The following is a 15,659-nucleotide window of genomic DNA, read 5'->3' as shown; positions in this document are numbered from 1 at the left end:
GCTTTGTGCATGCTACCTGTGCTGTGAAAAATGTCTGTCCGTTTTTGTATTTGGTGGTGAGCTAACATAAATATACGTGCTGTTTTCGCTGTAAAACATTTTAAAAATCGGACATGTTGGCTGGATTCACAAGATGTGTACCTTTCATTTGCTGTATTGGACTTGTTAATGTGTGAAAGTTAAATATTAAAAAAATATATATTTTGAATTTCGCGCCCTGCACTTGAAGTGGCTGTTATCATATTGTGGGCGGCCTCGGGCTTGCAGCCAGAAGAAGTTTTAAAGTATGAATGCTATAAAAAGCCTTTCTCAATCAACCCGACTTGGGGCAGTCTGGACACATGGTTAGTTTTTTGTTAATTGCGTAAATTGTTTAGCTCTTAAGCTGACAAATCAAACAACAGTATGAGCATGTAAGAAATCTACAATTGTGCTTTGCTTTACAAACACACCTAATAAGAGTATGTAAAAGTTCTAAAGTGGTCTTGCTTTCAACAAGCACTGTATATCTATTTGGGATTTTCTAGAGCTAGCTAGCGTCAGTTAGCTTCACATTCCAACTCCGCTTAAGCTTAATGAAGCCGTTTTTATAACAATATCAAATCACTTGTGTAACAATTCAAGTGGAACTGACAGCTTTTCAGCAAAACGAAATCTTGTTCATATACACCCCCAGGAAGAATGATGCATTTTTGTTTTTAGATTTTCTGACAAGTGAGCATTTTCATACATTCATAGAATGTTTGGGAAATATTTCTCACAAATATAGGTAGGACTGGTCTGAGTGGCTAGGAGAAAACCACTGAAAACTAGCTGTTGGCAGACAGGTTTTAAAAAGTAGTTATTATTATTATTTTTTAAATACTTTGAAATAGAAGTAATTAGTTTTACCACAAAAATACTAATATGTAAATACACATGTATTTGAACCCAGAGTCTGGCTGAAGGACAATCAGCACAATGTTTACAGACATTTCAGTTTTTAAACCTTTGAGCTGCTCTGTGTAATGTTTATTATGCGGGTTAAAAATACAAAATAAATGTTTTAGCTGGCTTACGTCTGGCACATTTACAGAAATCTTCATTGATGTCAGATCCCTGTCCGATAAATGCAATTAATGAAAATTAAATTCTTTCCACAGTATCGCACTAACAAATGGATAATCACACTATAGTTATGGTACAATACAGCACACTACAAAAACATTATGTACAGTCACATGACTGCTGAATGGATTGACCTTATGGTATTTGTTTCTTTTTTTACAGTGGCTTGGGGCTCTTACTTCAACCATGCCCTCGCCTGGGAGAAACTAATGGACAATCCTAACGTATTGATGGTCACTTATGAGCAAATGAAGGAGGTAAAACCCATATTGTGTATAGGGTTGCAAAAATAGTGAATATTTGTAACAGAGACGCTGGGAGTCGAGAAGCAAGTGAAGGGGGTGAGTGTAATAAAATAAACATGAAGGCTCTCCATACCTGTGATGTGAATTGGAGGCCACGGTCGGAGACGATGTCCTCCGGAAGGCCATCGTGCCCAAAGACCTGCTGGAACAGTGCCTCAGCGACCTGGAGAGCCGTAGGGAGACCAGAGAGAGGGATGAAATGACAGGATTTGGAGAATCTATCCACAACCACCAAAATGGTGGTGAAACTGTCAGAGGAGCGAAGATCAGTGACAAAATCAATGGATAGATGAGACCAGGGACGCTGAGGCATGGGAAGGGGCAGGAGTTTCCCTGCTGGAGTGTGGGCACAGACAGAACAGGAGTTGACTTAGCGAATAACATCCTGCGCCAAGGTGGGCCACCAATAGTGAGATTGAATGGTACATCTGATCTATGGATGTTCAGTGATGACAGCTGTGTGTGCCCAGGTCAGCAACCGATCCCTTACCCCATGGGAATGTAGATGCGGTCAGGAGGACAGGTAGTGGGTGCGTGTTTCCTCTTCAGAGCCTGGAGAATGTCCACATCTACGTCCCAGACCACAGGGGCTACGACTCGAGAGGGTATGGGAAAGCAAGTCCTCTGGCATGCGGTTTCCCAGTCCATGATTCTCATCCTTGACCATGAGATGGTGGGGTTATGGCGTTTGAGCCATGGTAGGCCGAGGATGATCTTGTGAACTGATGCACTAATGAAGAGAATGTTTTCCAGGTTAATGGACTCTACGGTGAGTTGTGTGTGTGATGGTTCCGGATCCTAGTGGCCAATTTATTAAGGGCTTGGACGAGAAACGAAGAGGAGAGCGGGTATAAGGTGATGTTCAGAGAGGAGGTAACGGTCTGGTCAATAAAGTTCCCCGCGGCACAGAAATCCACTAGCACTTTAGAAACAGTACATGACGGACAGCCAGCTAGTGTGATCAACACTGAAAAGGGTTTGGCAGAAAATGATGAAGATTGGATACTCACACCTTCCCCAGGAGGTGGAAGATCACGTGACTGTCCCTCTGCTCTTGTGGATCCCGAGTTGGGACGTAACGGACACTGCTGAAATTGGGGGCCTCCTTGACCACAATAAGGAAAGAGCCCCAGCAGTTTCCGTCTGCTTCGCTCAGCCGTGGGGAGACATGTGACCTTCACCTCCATCGGTTCAGGCTCTGCTACAGAGTCGTCACTAAGGGAGGGAGAGAAGCGATGAGGGTACCAACACTCTCGAAGTAGGTTATCCAAATGGATGGCCATCGTGATGAGTGTGTCCAATGAGAGGCTGTCATCTCTACATGCCAGTTCATCTTGACCTCCTCACGCAGTCCTCTTCTGAATAACGTATGGAGTGCTGGCTCATTCCATCTGCTGAATGCTGCTACTGTCCGGAAGGTGAGCGCGTACTCAACAGTCTGATCATCCTTCCGTAGTTGAAGTAGGCGCTCACTCACCTCTCTGTCCTCCAGTGGATGGTCAAAGATACCTCTGAACAGAGCCATGAACCCCTCATACGAAGCCAGTGCCTCCTCTCCTCTCTCCCAGACTGCCGTAGCCCACACCCGCCCAGTCAGCAGAGAAATAACCGTAGCAACCTTGGACCTCTTGGTGGTGGGAATTCCCATATGGTGTGCAAAATAGAGGGAGCACTGGAGTAGGTAGCCACTGCATTTAGATGGGGTTCCGTCATATTTGTCCCGGGAGAGACAAACCGGCATCGCTGACCTGGGCAGACTGCTGAACGGACTGGTGTGCTGGCTCGATACAAAACAAGAGTAGCATCAGGTCATGAAACACATAACTAATACTGCCTGGGGAATGGAACAAAGGGAGTGACAGATATAGGGGAGGTAATCAGTGAAGTGATGGAGTCCAGGTGTGTCTCATGAGGCGCAGGTGCGCGTAAGGGTGGTGCCAGATGTGCGTAATGATGGTAATCAGAGCTAGTGATTAGTAAACCGGCCATGTCGGGCGCCAGAGAGGGAGAGCGGGTGTAGATGTGAAAAAAATTAGGCCTAACTTTTGAAATGTACCAGTAAACTAACAGATTTTTTTTGAGTTTTCATAACATGTTAAAGGTATAAAATAATACAATAAAATGTTTTTAATATAAAATAATTGATTCACAAAGCTGTATAACATAATCTTAAATATAACCAATCAATTTACTGAATACCGTTGTTTACCATGAGGGTTTCAGCATGGAATATCCTCTATATTTGATTTTACTATGCCAATATATCTTTGCTGTAAATGTTTTTGGGCCAACCGGTCGGCAGTTGTGAGAAGTCAATAGTTGGAAGAGTTCCAGAGATAATTGGACATTAATTTTTTTCATTAATTAGGCTCTCTTGAACCACATGGTCTAACTACTAGACACATATAGACAAATATATATATATATTAAGACGTTAATAAAAATATTCAGGTATAGACAGATGTTTGTATTATGTTAATTAAATTGACTCACGGGTGCATCAATCGACACTAAGGATTTTAATTAACAACATTTCCGATGTGGTAAATTACTGGGAGATTTACAATCCTAATTATGTGTGAGTAATGTATATGTTATATGTCATTAACATTCAATTTTATCGTTGTCTTACATCACATTGATGTCCTCCTGGCTTTTTTGAGAGTTGTGGAATGCACAAAGTTGGATGTACAAGTTTAAACTCCACTCTGTTTATTCTTCAGAATCTAGGTCAGGGGGTGCAGCAGATATCCAAGTTCTTTGGTTTCCCATTGACTGAAGAGCAAGTCCAGACAATTGCAGGGCAGAGCACCTTCAATGCTATGAAGGACAGTTCCAAGAACACCCATGGAAAACATGGCAATGTGTTTTTCCGAAAAGGTAAGTTCATAATAATTCTAATAAATTGTATTCACAAAATGTTGTTAATGTTGTAAAACAAAAACTTTACTTTATTCCTCTCATTATTGTCCCCCACGATGAAATCAGGTAGGGGATTGTGGAATGGTCTCTGTCCGTCATTTACTTAAATAATTTACTGAATCACACCAGTGAAGAGGTGAAGTCAGGGATAACTTGGGCCAAAATCTGTCTTTCCAGCAGTTGGTGTTTTTGTATGGAGGTCAATGAGAATGTCAAATCGCTCCGTCATTTCCTGGTTGCTAAAATTCTAATAGTTTGCCTAATTTCAGTTTGTGACAAAACAAGCCGTCATTGTGTAGAGAATCCTTTTACCATCTGAACCGCTGTGAAATATCTTTTCCATAACCTAAAATATTGTATTTTCATCTTTTTGAAGCTCGTGTAAAAAACTGAAAGTAGAAGATGCAAAAACTAAATGTAAGAACCGGAAGTATAGAAATAGCGCAAATAGAAAAGATCTACCGCTTCTTAGACTTATTTTCAATGAGAATGACAGATCGATAACTCCCATTATGTGCATTGTGTTGGGTCGCCAGAAAAGTTACATATTGCAGCTTTATTGCCTAGAATGGTCCCACCTGATCTTGCCTCCTGACTGCATTCTAGTCTGAGTACCAGTCTCTCTAGCTAAAATTCCACTCTTTGCCACTCCTTGTTATTGCCAAAGAGATTGGCCTTTAGGCAATCTCAATGTTCAATATGTGCTGGATTTATGGCAGAGTTGCTCATTGGTTGTTGAAAATACCATTCATATTTTCCATGACATCATGTGGCGCCTCGAAAATAGAATTTGAATTTATAACAAAGACAAAAACAGACATTTATCTGTTAGCTAGGCAAGTTGTTGTACTTTGAGGCTTAAAATCAAAATTAAGGCGATTAGTAGTTGGAAATACAGTATGCATTTACTTTAAGAATTTAGACGTGAGCTAGCAACTTTTGAAAGACTGGACAAACTAAAAACGGTTCCAACATTTGCATAATCCTTGATTGGAGGATAGCTGTGAGGGTGATCAAATGCTCTGTTCATTAATGGATGCGTTCATAAATTCATAAATTCACTTTGGCTATCTACTCTGATTTCAGAGTGTGCCAGAGAGTAGATAAAATATGAATTTACGAAAGCGCAACACCCATTGAATTTGACAGGTATCAGTAAACGTCGGCAAAAAAACGTAATTCAATTGTGGCTAGCAGCACATATACAGTCACTAACGCTCTAGTTTACATGAAAAAAAGTCTAACCAGCTCTTCTAGGGCGAGTAAAATAGTCAAAGTGAGGTGTTCTCTCATTTGTGTTTAGCCAGTTAGCTTGGGGCTTGGCTGCCATTCAGAACAAACCCTACTCCTCAGCCAGAGCATCCAGTGTGCGCTCTGAGAGCAAAATGCACAGAATTTAAGAAAATACAATCTGGCAATGCTCTGAATTTATGAACGCCCAGAGCGCACTCTGAACGTACTCTGATACTCCAGAATGAATTTAGGAACACACCCAATGACAAAATGTTCATATTTGAAGATGGCAGAAAGGCCAGTCTTATTGACACATGACATGGAGTACAGGGAGTGGATTATCTAAAGAGACTGGCACTCAGGCTAACTGAATTCCCTTTCTGAATATATTTATTTTCATTGTTAGAGCAGCCACTGGAGTATCAGGTCAATATAATGGGTAATCTGTGGTCAAACACAATAACTGAATTTTCTTTGGTCACGCAATGTCTCAATTGGCTCAGACGACATATTTACTGTTGCCTTGTTGAACTATTGACCCAGGCAGATTTTGTCCTTCAAATTCACTTAACACACATCATTGTTGAATTCGTAGGTGATCAAATAAACCCCCACTTCCTTCTATTCTGTTAGCAAACGTGCAATCTTTGGAGAATAAAATTGATGACCTACGATTAAACTACGAACGGGACATTCAAAACTGTAATATCTTATGCTTCACATTTTACATTTACATTTTAGTCATTTAGCAGACGCTCTTATCCAGAGTGACTTACAGTAGAGTGCATACATTTTATTACATTTTTACATACTGAGACAAGGATATCCCTACCGGCCAAACCCTCCGTAACCCGGACGACGCTATGACAATTGTGCGTCGCCCCACGGACCTCCCGGTTGCGGCCGGCTGCGACAGAGCCTGGGCGCGAACCCAGCCCAGCCTGGGCGCGAACCCAGAGACTCTGGTGGCGCAGCTAGCACTGCGATACAGTGCCCTAGACCACTGCGCCACCCGGGAGCCACGGAGTCGTGGCTGAATGATGACACTATCAAAATACAGCTGGCTGGTTATACACTGTCCCGGCAGGATAAAACAGCGGCGTCTGGTAAGACAAGGGGCGGCAGACTATGTATTTTTGTAAATAACAGCTGGTGCACGATATCTAAGGAAGTCTAAAGCTATTGCTCGCCTGAGGTAGAGTATCTCACGATAAGCTGTAGACAACACTATCTACCTAGAGAGTTTTAATCTGTATTTTCTTGTAGCTGTTTACATGCCACCATAGACGGAGCCTGGGACTAAGACAGCATTGAATGAGCTTTATTCTGCCATAAACAAACAAGAAAACGCTCACCGAGAGGCGGCGCTCCTAGTAGCCGGGAACTTTAATGCAGGGACACATAAATCAACACACAGAGATGCATATAAAGATCTCTATCGCCCTCCATTTGGCAAATCTGACCATAATTCCATTCTCCTGATTACGGCTTACAAAATCGATGCACTTATTGATGAAGCCATGGATTACAGGCAACATCCACACTGAGCTAAAGGCTAGAGCTGCCGCTTTCAAGGAGCGGGACCTGGAAGCTATAAGAAATCCCGCTATGCCCTCCGACGAACCATCAAACAGGCAAAGCATCAATACAGGACTAAGATTGAATCGCACTACACCGGCTCTGACGCTCGTCGGATGTGGCAGGACTTGTAAAACCATTACAGACTACAAAGGGAAGCACAGCCGAGAGCTGCCCAGTGACACGAGCCCACCAGACGAGCTAAACTACTTCTATGCTATCTTAGAGGCAAATAACACTGAATCATGCATGAGAGCACCAGCTGTTCCGGAAGACTGTGTGATCACGCTCTCCACAGCCGATGTGAGTAAGACATTTAAACAGGTCAACATTCACAAGGCCGCAGGGCCAGACGGATTACCAGTATGTGTACTGGAGCATGCGCTGACCAACTGGAACATGCGCTGACCAACTAAAAAATACAGGGTGGACAGCGATTGATAGACAATTTAATTCTTAATACAATCGCTGAATTACATTTTTTAAATGATCCTTACTTTTCAATACAGGTTGCGCCAAGCGAAGCTATACCAAACAAAATGGCGGCATAAGCGTTTAACATTTTTCGACAGAAACACGATTTATCATCATAAATTGTTCTTACTATGAGCGGTTCTTCCATCAGAATCTTGGGCAATGAATCCTTTCTTGGGTCTAATCGTCTTTTGGTCGAAAGCTGTCCTCTTGCCATGTGGAAATGCCCACTAACGTTCGGCATGAACTGGAAACGTGCCCAGCGGTTCAAAGTGTCTCAGAAAGAAATGCCTCAAAATCGCACTAAACGGATATAAATTGCTATAAAACGGTTTAAATTAACTACCTTATGATGTTTTTAACACCTATAACGAGTAAAAACATGACCGGAGAAATATTACTGGCTAAACAACAGGTTGGAAGGAGGCGAGTCCGACGTCCTTCGTGCGTAAGGCGCAGGCAGCAAAAGGAAGCTACTTCCGGTATTTGCTGTTTTATACAGGCCCTGATTGCGCAATTGACTCCATTCAAAGCGTCACCACGTACTGACACCCAGGGGAAGACGTAAGCAGTGTCTGTTTCTCCATAGCATTTACAGGGACCTTTAAACCGACCCCAGATCAGGGGCCAAGATGTCTGAAATCTGACTCCCTGTCATGAAAAGTGCTGTAGAAGGAGTTCTGTTTCACTCAGAGACAAAATTCCAACGGCTATAGAAACTAGAGAGTGTTTTCTATCCAATAATAATAATAATAATATGCATATTGTACGAGCAAGAATTGAGTACTAGGCAGTTTAATCTGTAGAGCAAATTATGCTAATGCGAAACAGCACCCCCTATCGTGGCAAAAGGTTAAATTCTGTGCATTTTGCTCTCAGAGCGTTCAGAGCGCACACTGGACGCTCTGGCTGAGGAGTAGGGTTTGTTCTGAATGGCAGCCAAGCCCCATAAAGCAGGAAGCACCAGTGACTAGATCAATAAAAAAGTGGTCAGATGAAGCAGATGCTAAGCTACAGGACTGTTTTGCTAGCACAGACTGGAATATGTTCCGGGATTTCTCCGATGGCATTGATGAGGAATCATTGGCTTAATCAATAAGTGCATCGATGGCGTCGTCCCCACAGAGACCGTACATACATACCCCAACCAGAAGCCATGGATTACAGGCAACATCCACACTGAGCTAAAGGCTAGGGCTGCCGCTTCAAGGAGCGGGACCTGGAAGCTATAAGAAATCCCGCTATGCCCTCCGACGAACCATCAAACAGGCAAAGCATCAATACAGGACTAAGATTGAATCGCACTACACCGTCTCTGACGCTCGTCGGATGTGGCAGGACTTGTAAAACCATTACAGACTACAAAGGGAAGCACAGCCGAGAGCTGCCCAGTGACACGAGCCTACCAGACGAGCTAAACTACTTCTATGCTATCTTAGAGGCAAATAACACTGAATCATGCATGAGAGCACCAGCTGTTCCGGAAGACTGTGTGATCACGCTCTCCACAGCCGATGTGAGTAAGACATTTAAACAGGTCAACATTCACAAGGCCGCAGGGCCAGACGGATTACCAGTATGTGTACTGGAGCATGCGCTGACCAACTGGCAAGTGTCTGCACTGACATTTTCAACCTCTCCCTGTCCGAGTCTGTAATACCAACATGTTTTAAGCAGACCACCATAGTGGCTGTGTCCAAGAACACTAAGGTAACCTGCCTAAATGACTACCGACCCGTAGCACTCACGTCTGTAGCCAAGAAGTGCTTTGAAAGGCTGGTCATGGCTCACATCAACACCATTATCCCAGAAACCCTAGATCCACTCCAATTTGGATACCGCTCTAACAGATCCTGCAATCTCGATTGCATTCCACACTGCCCTTTCTCACCTAGACAAAAGGAACACCTATGTGAGAATGCTATTCATTGACTACAGCTCAGCATTCAACATCATAGTGCCCTCAAAGCTCATCACTAAGCTAAGGACCCTGGGACTGAACACCTCCCTCTGCAACTGGATCCTGGACTTCCTGACGGGCCGCCTCCCAAGTGGTAAGGGTATGTAACAACATATCCGCCACACTGATCCTCAACACAGGGGCCCCTCAGGTGTACATGCTCAGTCCCCTCCTGTACTCCCTGTTCACACACGACTGCATGGCCAGGCACAGCTCCAACAACATTATTTAAGTTTGCCCATGACACAACAGTGGTAGGCCTGATCACCAACAACGACGAGACAGCCTATAGGGAGGTGGTCAGAGACCTGGCCGTGTGGTGCCAGGACAGCAACCTCTCCCTCAACGTGATCAAGACAAAGGAGATAATTGTGGACTACAGGAAAAATATTTCGCATGGGTCCTTGCCAATGATATATTGACCTATAAGTAACATTGGAAATCGCAAGGCAGGTAATTGATCTAAACGGATTATTGTAAGAATATAGGATTAAACATTCATACAAACCTTTAATCTTAAATGTCAACATGATTAAAATATAAATGTCACACATTAGAATATAATTTGTCACTTGAAATACCTTGATTAAACTATAATTGAATTAAAACATAGATTATATTAACTCAATCATGATTGGCTTGATTTAGATACCAATTTTAGATGTGGACAGTTCAGAGATACAGTGGGGAGAACAAGTATTTGATACACTGACGATTTTGGAGGTTTTCCTACTTACAAAGCATGTAGAGGTCTGTAATTTTTATCATAGGTACACTTCAACTGTGAGAGACGGAATCTAAAATAAAAATCCAGAAAATCACATTGTATTATTTTTAAGTAATTCATTTGTATTTTATTGCATGACATAAGTATTTGATCACCTACCAACCAGTAAGAATTCCGGCTCTCACAGACCTGTTTTGCTTTAAGAAGCCCTCCTGTTCTCCTGCAAAATCGGCAGTGTATCAAATACTTGTTCTCCCCACTGTATATATTTTTTTGAATAAGAAATGACAGTACTGTATTACTTCTTCATGGATTACATTAATTGGAAATGAGAAATAAGTACACCAACATGAGCTTCCATTCATAAAATGTGTTGAGTAAATTGCTAATGTAGATTCTCTGTGGTAAACAAGGAAAAACTTCAATTCAGTTGTACGGAAGGATTGTCAATAGTTAAGTCTTTGCTTAGTCTGCTCAAATAGTAGGTTTAGTTTATACCAAAGATAATACCCACCAAATAGTCTTGAAAAATGTTGGCAGCATCCAGGACTAAAATCGAACACTTTTGTGAGCATTAATACGGTGGCCAAAAGTGGTTGCAATTGAGATTAGCAGTGCGGGTGATTTTAGCGCATATTAATGGTATGACAAAAAAATCACCTTGTGTTGAGACAATGTTAGTTGCAATTGACCGGTTAACCTCTTGAATGATAATAAAAATAAAAAAAAGATTTCCGCCTACATAGACATACCCAAAAGTATTTGGGGGTTCCTAATGTTTGGTATACTCAGAGTACACTATAACTCAGTGAAGGTCAAAGGGATCTCCAAATTAGAATTCCCTGACACCGGGTCTGCTAGCTTGTATGATTTCCACCTAAATACTCATACCCAAAAGTAATTATTTTTGATGAGATGACCAAAAACAATTACTAGTAATGCTATAAAGTTCTAGAAAGGACTGGAACTCACCTTTCTGGGAAAAGGAGTTATAATATATAATATAACCAGTATTTTAAGTTTTATTTAATCTTATCCAGAGCAATTTAAAGTAGTGAGTACATCTTCATACCGGTCCTCCGTAGGAATCAAACACACAACCCTGGCATGCCATGTGAATGTTGACTGAATTATTTGTTTTCTGATATTTAATGAAATGCTTGCCCTACTCCTATAAAGGAAGCCAATTTTAATTCTTCACTTTTTTACTAATTAATCAATATGCTTTCTGATAGATAGCTTCTCGTCAATCCAGATATTTATAAGAGGGAACACAATAAATGTGGGCACCATCTGATGTACAAATGCATAAACTATCAGAGCTTTTTGGAAAATACCAATTTCAGTTCAACAAGGGCTTTCTGCAAAGCAGAAAAGGCAGATTGTAGCTCCAAGACAGCCTTGTCAACAGAATGCACAAACGAATAATCTGCATACAAGTGGAAATTACAATTACCTACAGACCAACCAATGTTGTTTGTATTTATAGAAAAGTCAAACGTACAGGCCCAAAATCCACCCCTTTGGGACACCCTTAGTAATATCAAGGAAACCTTTCAATTGGTGAAGAGACTGAAACCACCCAAAACAAACAACAACTGAAAAGGGTTGTAGTAAAGGCTTTGTAAAACATTTCAAAGTGAATATACAAGGATTTTGGTGATGTCAGTTGTTGATGTTTTCACAGGTCCAAAAAGTTGATCTTCGCCTTTGATTTGTCCCCCTTGCTTTTCTGCCTAGGTGAAGTTGGAGATTGGAAGAACCATCTAAGTGAAGCCCAGAGTAAACAGATGGACGAGAAGTTTGAGAAGCACCTGGCTCACACTAAACTGGGGGCTAAGTTAAAATATGATATTTACTGCAAGTAGGGAGTTGAAATTTCCAGATCCAATGCAGAATAAGCATATTCAGACGATTGAAATAGAAAAATGTTGCTCATGTCTACAGTAGGCCTAAAAATTCTGTAAGAATACTCAAAGATAAATGTACAACGCACAGAAACTAGAGATCAATGCAACTAGTTGTTTTTCAGTTTAGCATCTGTTTAGAATCTGTGTAGGGGTTCCAGTTTGGACTCATAGCTACATGTGGCAAGTTCTCATTGGTCCAAACTATCTACATATTGAAGCCTGAAAAGGGATACTTTGTATTCGGCCAATTTTACTGCAATGAATTCTAATTGGTTAACCACAGGCTAGGTTTTGGTATAAACAACATCCTGTCTCTTTGTTCAATGGAAAAACAACAAGAACAGAGAAGAATTAACATCAACCATCAACTTTCCAGCATAACAACTATGATTTGTTATTTTTGAATGAATATGTTTCCCCCCCCCCCCCTGATTTGTTTTGAGGTCTATGCTGTCGAAAATAACATAAACAGAATAACCAACCATATTTTCCAGCAGCATTTGCAGTGTTTTTCTTCTAATTTTACCAGAATATGAATAGTAAATTGATATTAATTTCATAAAAAGTTAGTTATTTTTGAAATAAAGCATAATGTCATTTTGTTGGATGTTACAGAAAGTATGTCTGTCTCCAGAAATGTTGATTTAGCTTGTTTGACTTCAGACTGTAATAACCCAATGGAACTGTAGCTATGCAATGGATGAAAGAAGGGACTAGCTTTATAGACTGTTGCTTTATTCTTATCCAGAGAATCTTGTTAATGCAACTGCACTAAGAACATGTATGGGCTGCATCCCAACACTCTTAACAATTTTTGTTATTTTTTTAATTTTATTTAACCTTTATTTAACCAGGTAGGCCAGTTGAGAGCAGGTTTTTGTTTACAACTGCGACCTGGCCAAGATAAGCAAAGCAGTGCGACACAAACAACAGCACAGAGTTACACATGGAATAAACAAACGTACAGTCAATAACACAATAGAAAAAGTCTATATACAGTGTGTGCAAATGGCGTAAGGATGTGTAAGGCAATAAATAGGCCATAGTAGCGACGTAATTACAAATTAGCAAATTAACACTGGCTTGATAGATGTGCAGATGATGATGTGCAAGTAGAAATAATGGTGTGCAAAAAAAGTAAATAAAAACAATATGTAGATGAGGAAGGTAGTTGGATGGGCTATTTACAGATGAGATGTGTACAGCTGCAGCGATTGGTAAGCTGCTCAGATAGCTAATGCTTAAAGTTTGTGAAGGAGATATAAGTCTCCAACTTCAGCGATTTTTGCAATTCGTTCCAGTCATTGGCAGCAGAGAACTGGAAGGAAAGGCAGCCAAAGAGGTGTTGGCTTTGGGGATGACCAGTGAGATATACCTGCTGGAGCGCGTGCTACGGGTGGGTGGGTGTTGTTATGGTGACCAGTGAGCTGAGATAAGGCGGAGCGTTACCTAGCAAAGACTTGTAGATGACCTGGAACCAGTGGGTCTGGCGACGAATATGTAGTGAGGGCCAGCTGATGACAGCATACAGGTCGTAGTGGTGGGTGGTATATGGTGCTTTGGTGACAAAACGGATGGCACTGTGAATAGCAATGCTGTAGACTGATGCTGAAACTGATTCTGAAGTCAAATAAACTTTACTCTACAAAAGTATGCTCAACTACCATGGTTTTCCATGCAATAAGAGCAAGATATGGGAAGTAGCCCATAACCTGATCATAGCGCAAATGTTATAACATTTGTGTGTGTTGCTCAAAACTCATTATGGGGTTGGTTATGATTGTCATGTGTGCTACATCTCCGGCCTCTAGGTCACCAGGCTGCCTATTATTGCGCATCAGCGCCTAATGACACTCACCTGGACTCCATCACCTCCTTGATTATCTGCCCTATTTCTGTCACTCCCTTTGGTTCCTTCCCCAGATGTTATTGTGTCTGTTTCAGTTTCATGTCTGTGCGTTGTTTGTGTTTTCTTGTTTCGTATTATGTTTTGTTTATTAAATTATTCACTCCCTGAAATTGCGTTACAGAATAACGCCTCACCAAAGGGAAACATCAGGGAGTGTTTTTTTTGTTGGATGTAATGTCGGGTCTGGGTGTCAGTACCACAGCTACCAGGAAGGCCTCAGCCGGTGTTGTCAGACTCTCATGCCTCAGCTGGCTTGACAGGTTCCCAAGCCTCGGCGGGTTTGACGGGTTCCCCTGCCTCAGCTGGCTCGACAGGTTTCCATGCCTCAGCTGACTCGACAGGCTCCCATGCCTCAGCTGACTCGACAGGCTCCCTTGCCTCAGCTGACTCGACAGGCTCCCTTGCCTCAGCTGGGTGAACAGGTTCCCGTGCCTCGACCAAAGCAACCGGGGAGGTCTCAGCCGGCTCATCAGGCTTTCACGCCTCAGCCAGTAAGTCAGGTTTCTGCGCCTCAGCGGAGATGACCGGTTCGCTCCTGATCCCTGGGAACGTCCCTTTGGTTGGCGTCCTGCGGCTGGACCCGCGTGCCGGGGAAGGGGGTACTGTCACGTATGTTCTCTCTCCGGCACTCTGGGTTGCCATGCTCCCACGCCTCAGCCGGAACGACAGGTTCCCACGCCTCACCAGAGGTGACCGGTCCACTCCTGATCTCCGGGATCGTCATTTTGGTCGGCGTTGTGAGGGGGTACTGTCACGTGTGCTCCCTCTCCGGCCTCTAGGTCACTAGGCTGCTATATTGCACACAGCGTTATGCACATCAGCAACTAATGACACCTCCACTCCAACACCTCCTTGATTATCTGCCCTTTTTATGTCACTCCCTTTGGTTCCTTCCCCAGGCGTTATTGTTTCTGTTTCAGTTTCATGTCTGTGCGTTGTTTGTTTCTTGTTTCATATTATGTTTCGTTAATTTATTAAATTATTCACTCCCTGAACTTGCTTCCCGACTCCCAGCACACACGTTACAATTATGGTGAATTCAGTGTGTAGTGTAGTGGTTTTGATGTATATTCTCTTTGAGTTTGCCCCACCAATATTTCCATAAAAAAAATATGGCATAGATATATTAATTAGTTGACGTCATAGAAAAACCTATAAATGTTTTGCAACAAAAGAAAGCAGGTATTTCTTATTGGACATATTGACATAGTACTTCCCCCCCAATTGTTGACCGTGTGCCTCTATGTCTAGTGAATACAACCCTGTCCCTGAGATTACACGTGGTAACTCACTGCAACAAGTGGATTCACTTGTCAGTCACAGTCAATTGTCAGTCACTAGCTACAGACTGCTACAGAGCCTCATTTTAATGATATAGACAATTTTGACTTTGTGGCTTTGGTAACTACTGACAACACTCCTCTCCTGCCTGCCTGGTTGCCTGCCTCACGAGAGAGTGAACACAAATTTTCCTGGAAAACGAGGTGTGTGTTAATAAAATCCGTTTGGGTAATTCTAGATAGCTATTGGTTGG

General features: G+C 42.2%; 1 protein-coding gene across 1 annotated transcript in view; it reads left to right on the top strand.

Moving 5' to 3' along the window:
• The window catches only part of LOC129839828 (sulfotransferase 6B1-like), a 28,017-nt gene extending 15,180 nt beyond the window's left edge, over nt 1–12,837 (top strand). The window contains exons 5-7 of the mRNA XM_055907499.1: nt 1,270–1,364; nt 4,136–4,292; nt 12,047–12,837. Coding sequence (XP_055763474.1) covers nt 1,270–1,364; nt 4,136–4,292; nt 12,047–12,174 — 380 coding nt within the window. The 3' untranslated portion in view covers nt 12,175–12,837. The remainder of the gene's footprint in view (nt 1–1,269; nt 1,365–4,135; nt 4,293–12,046) is intronic.
• The last annotated feature ends 2,822 nt before the right edge of the window (nt 12,838–15,659 follow it).

The sequence above is a fragment of the Salvelinus fontinalis genome, chromosome 3, assembly GCF_029448725.1.
Source record: "Salvelinus fontinalis isolate EN_2023a chromosome 3, ASM2944872v1, whole genome shotgun sequence".
In the NCBI taxonomy this organism is placed as follows: domain Eukaryota; kingdom Metazoa; phylum Chordata; class Actinopteri; order Salmoniformes; family Salmonidae; genus Salvelinus; species Salvelinus fontinalis.
The sequence above is the reverse complement of the archived record's forward strand: the minus strand, read 5'-3'. Positions and strand labels throughout refer to the sequence as shown.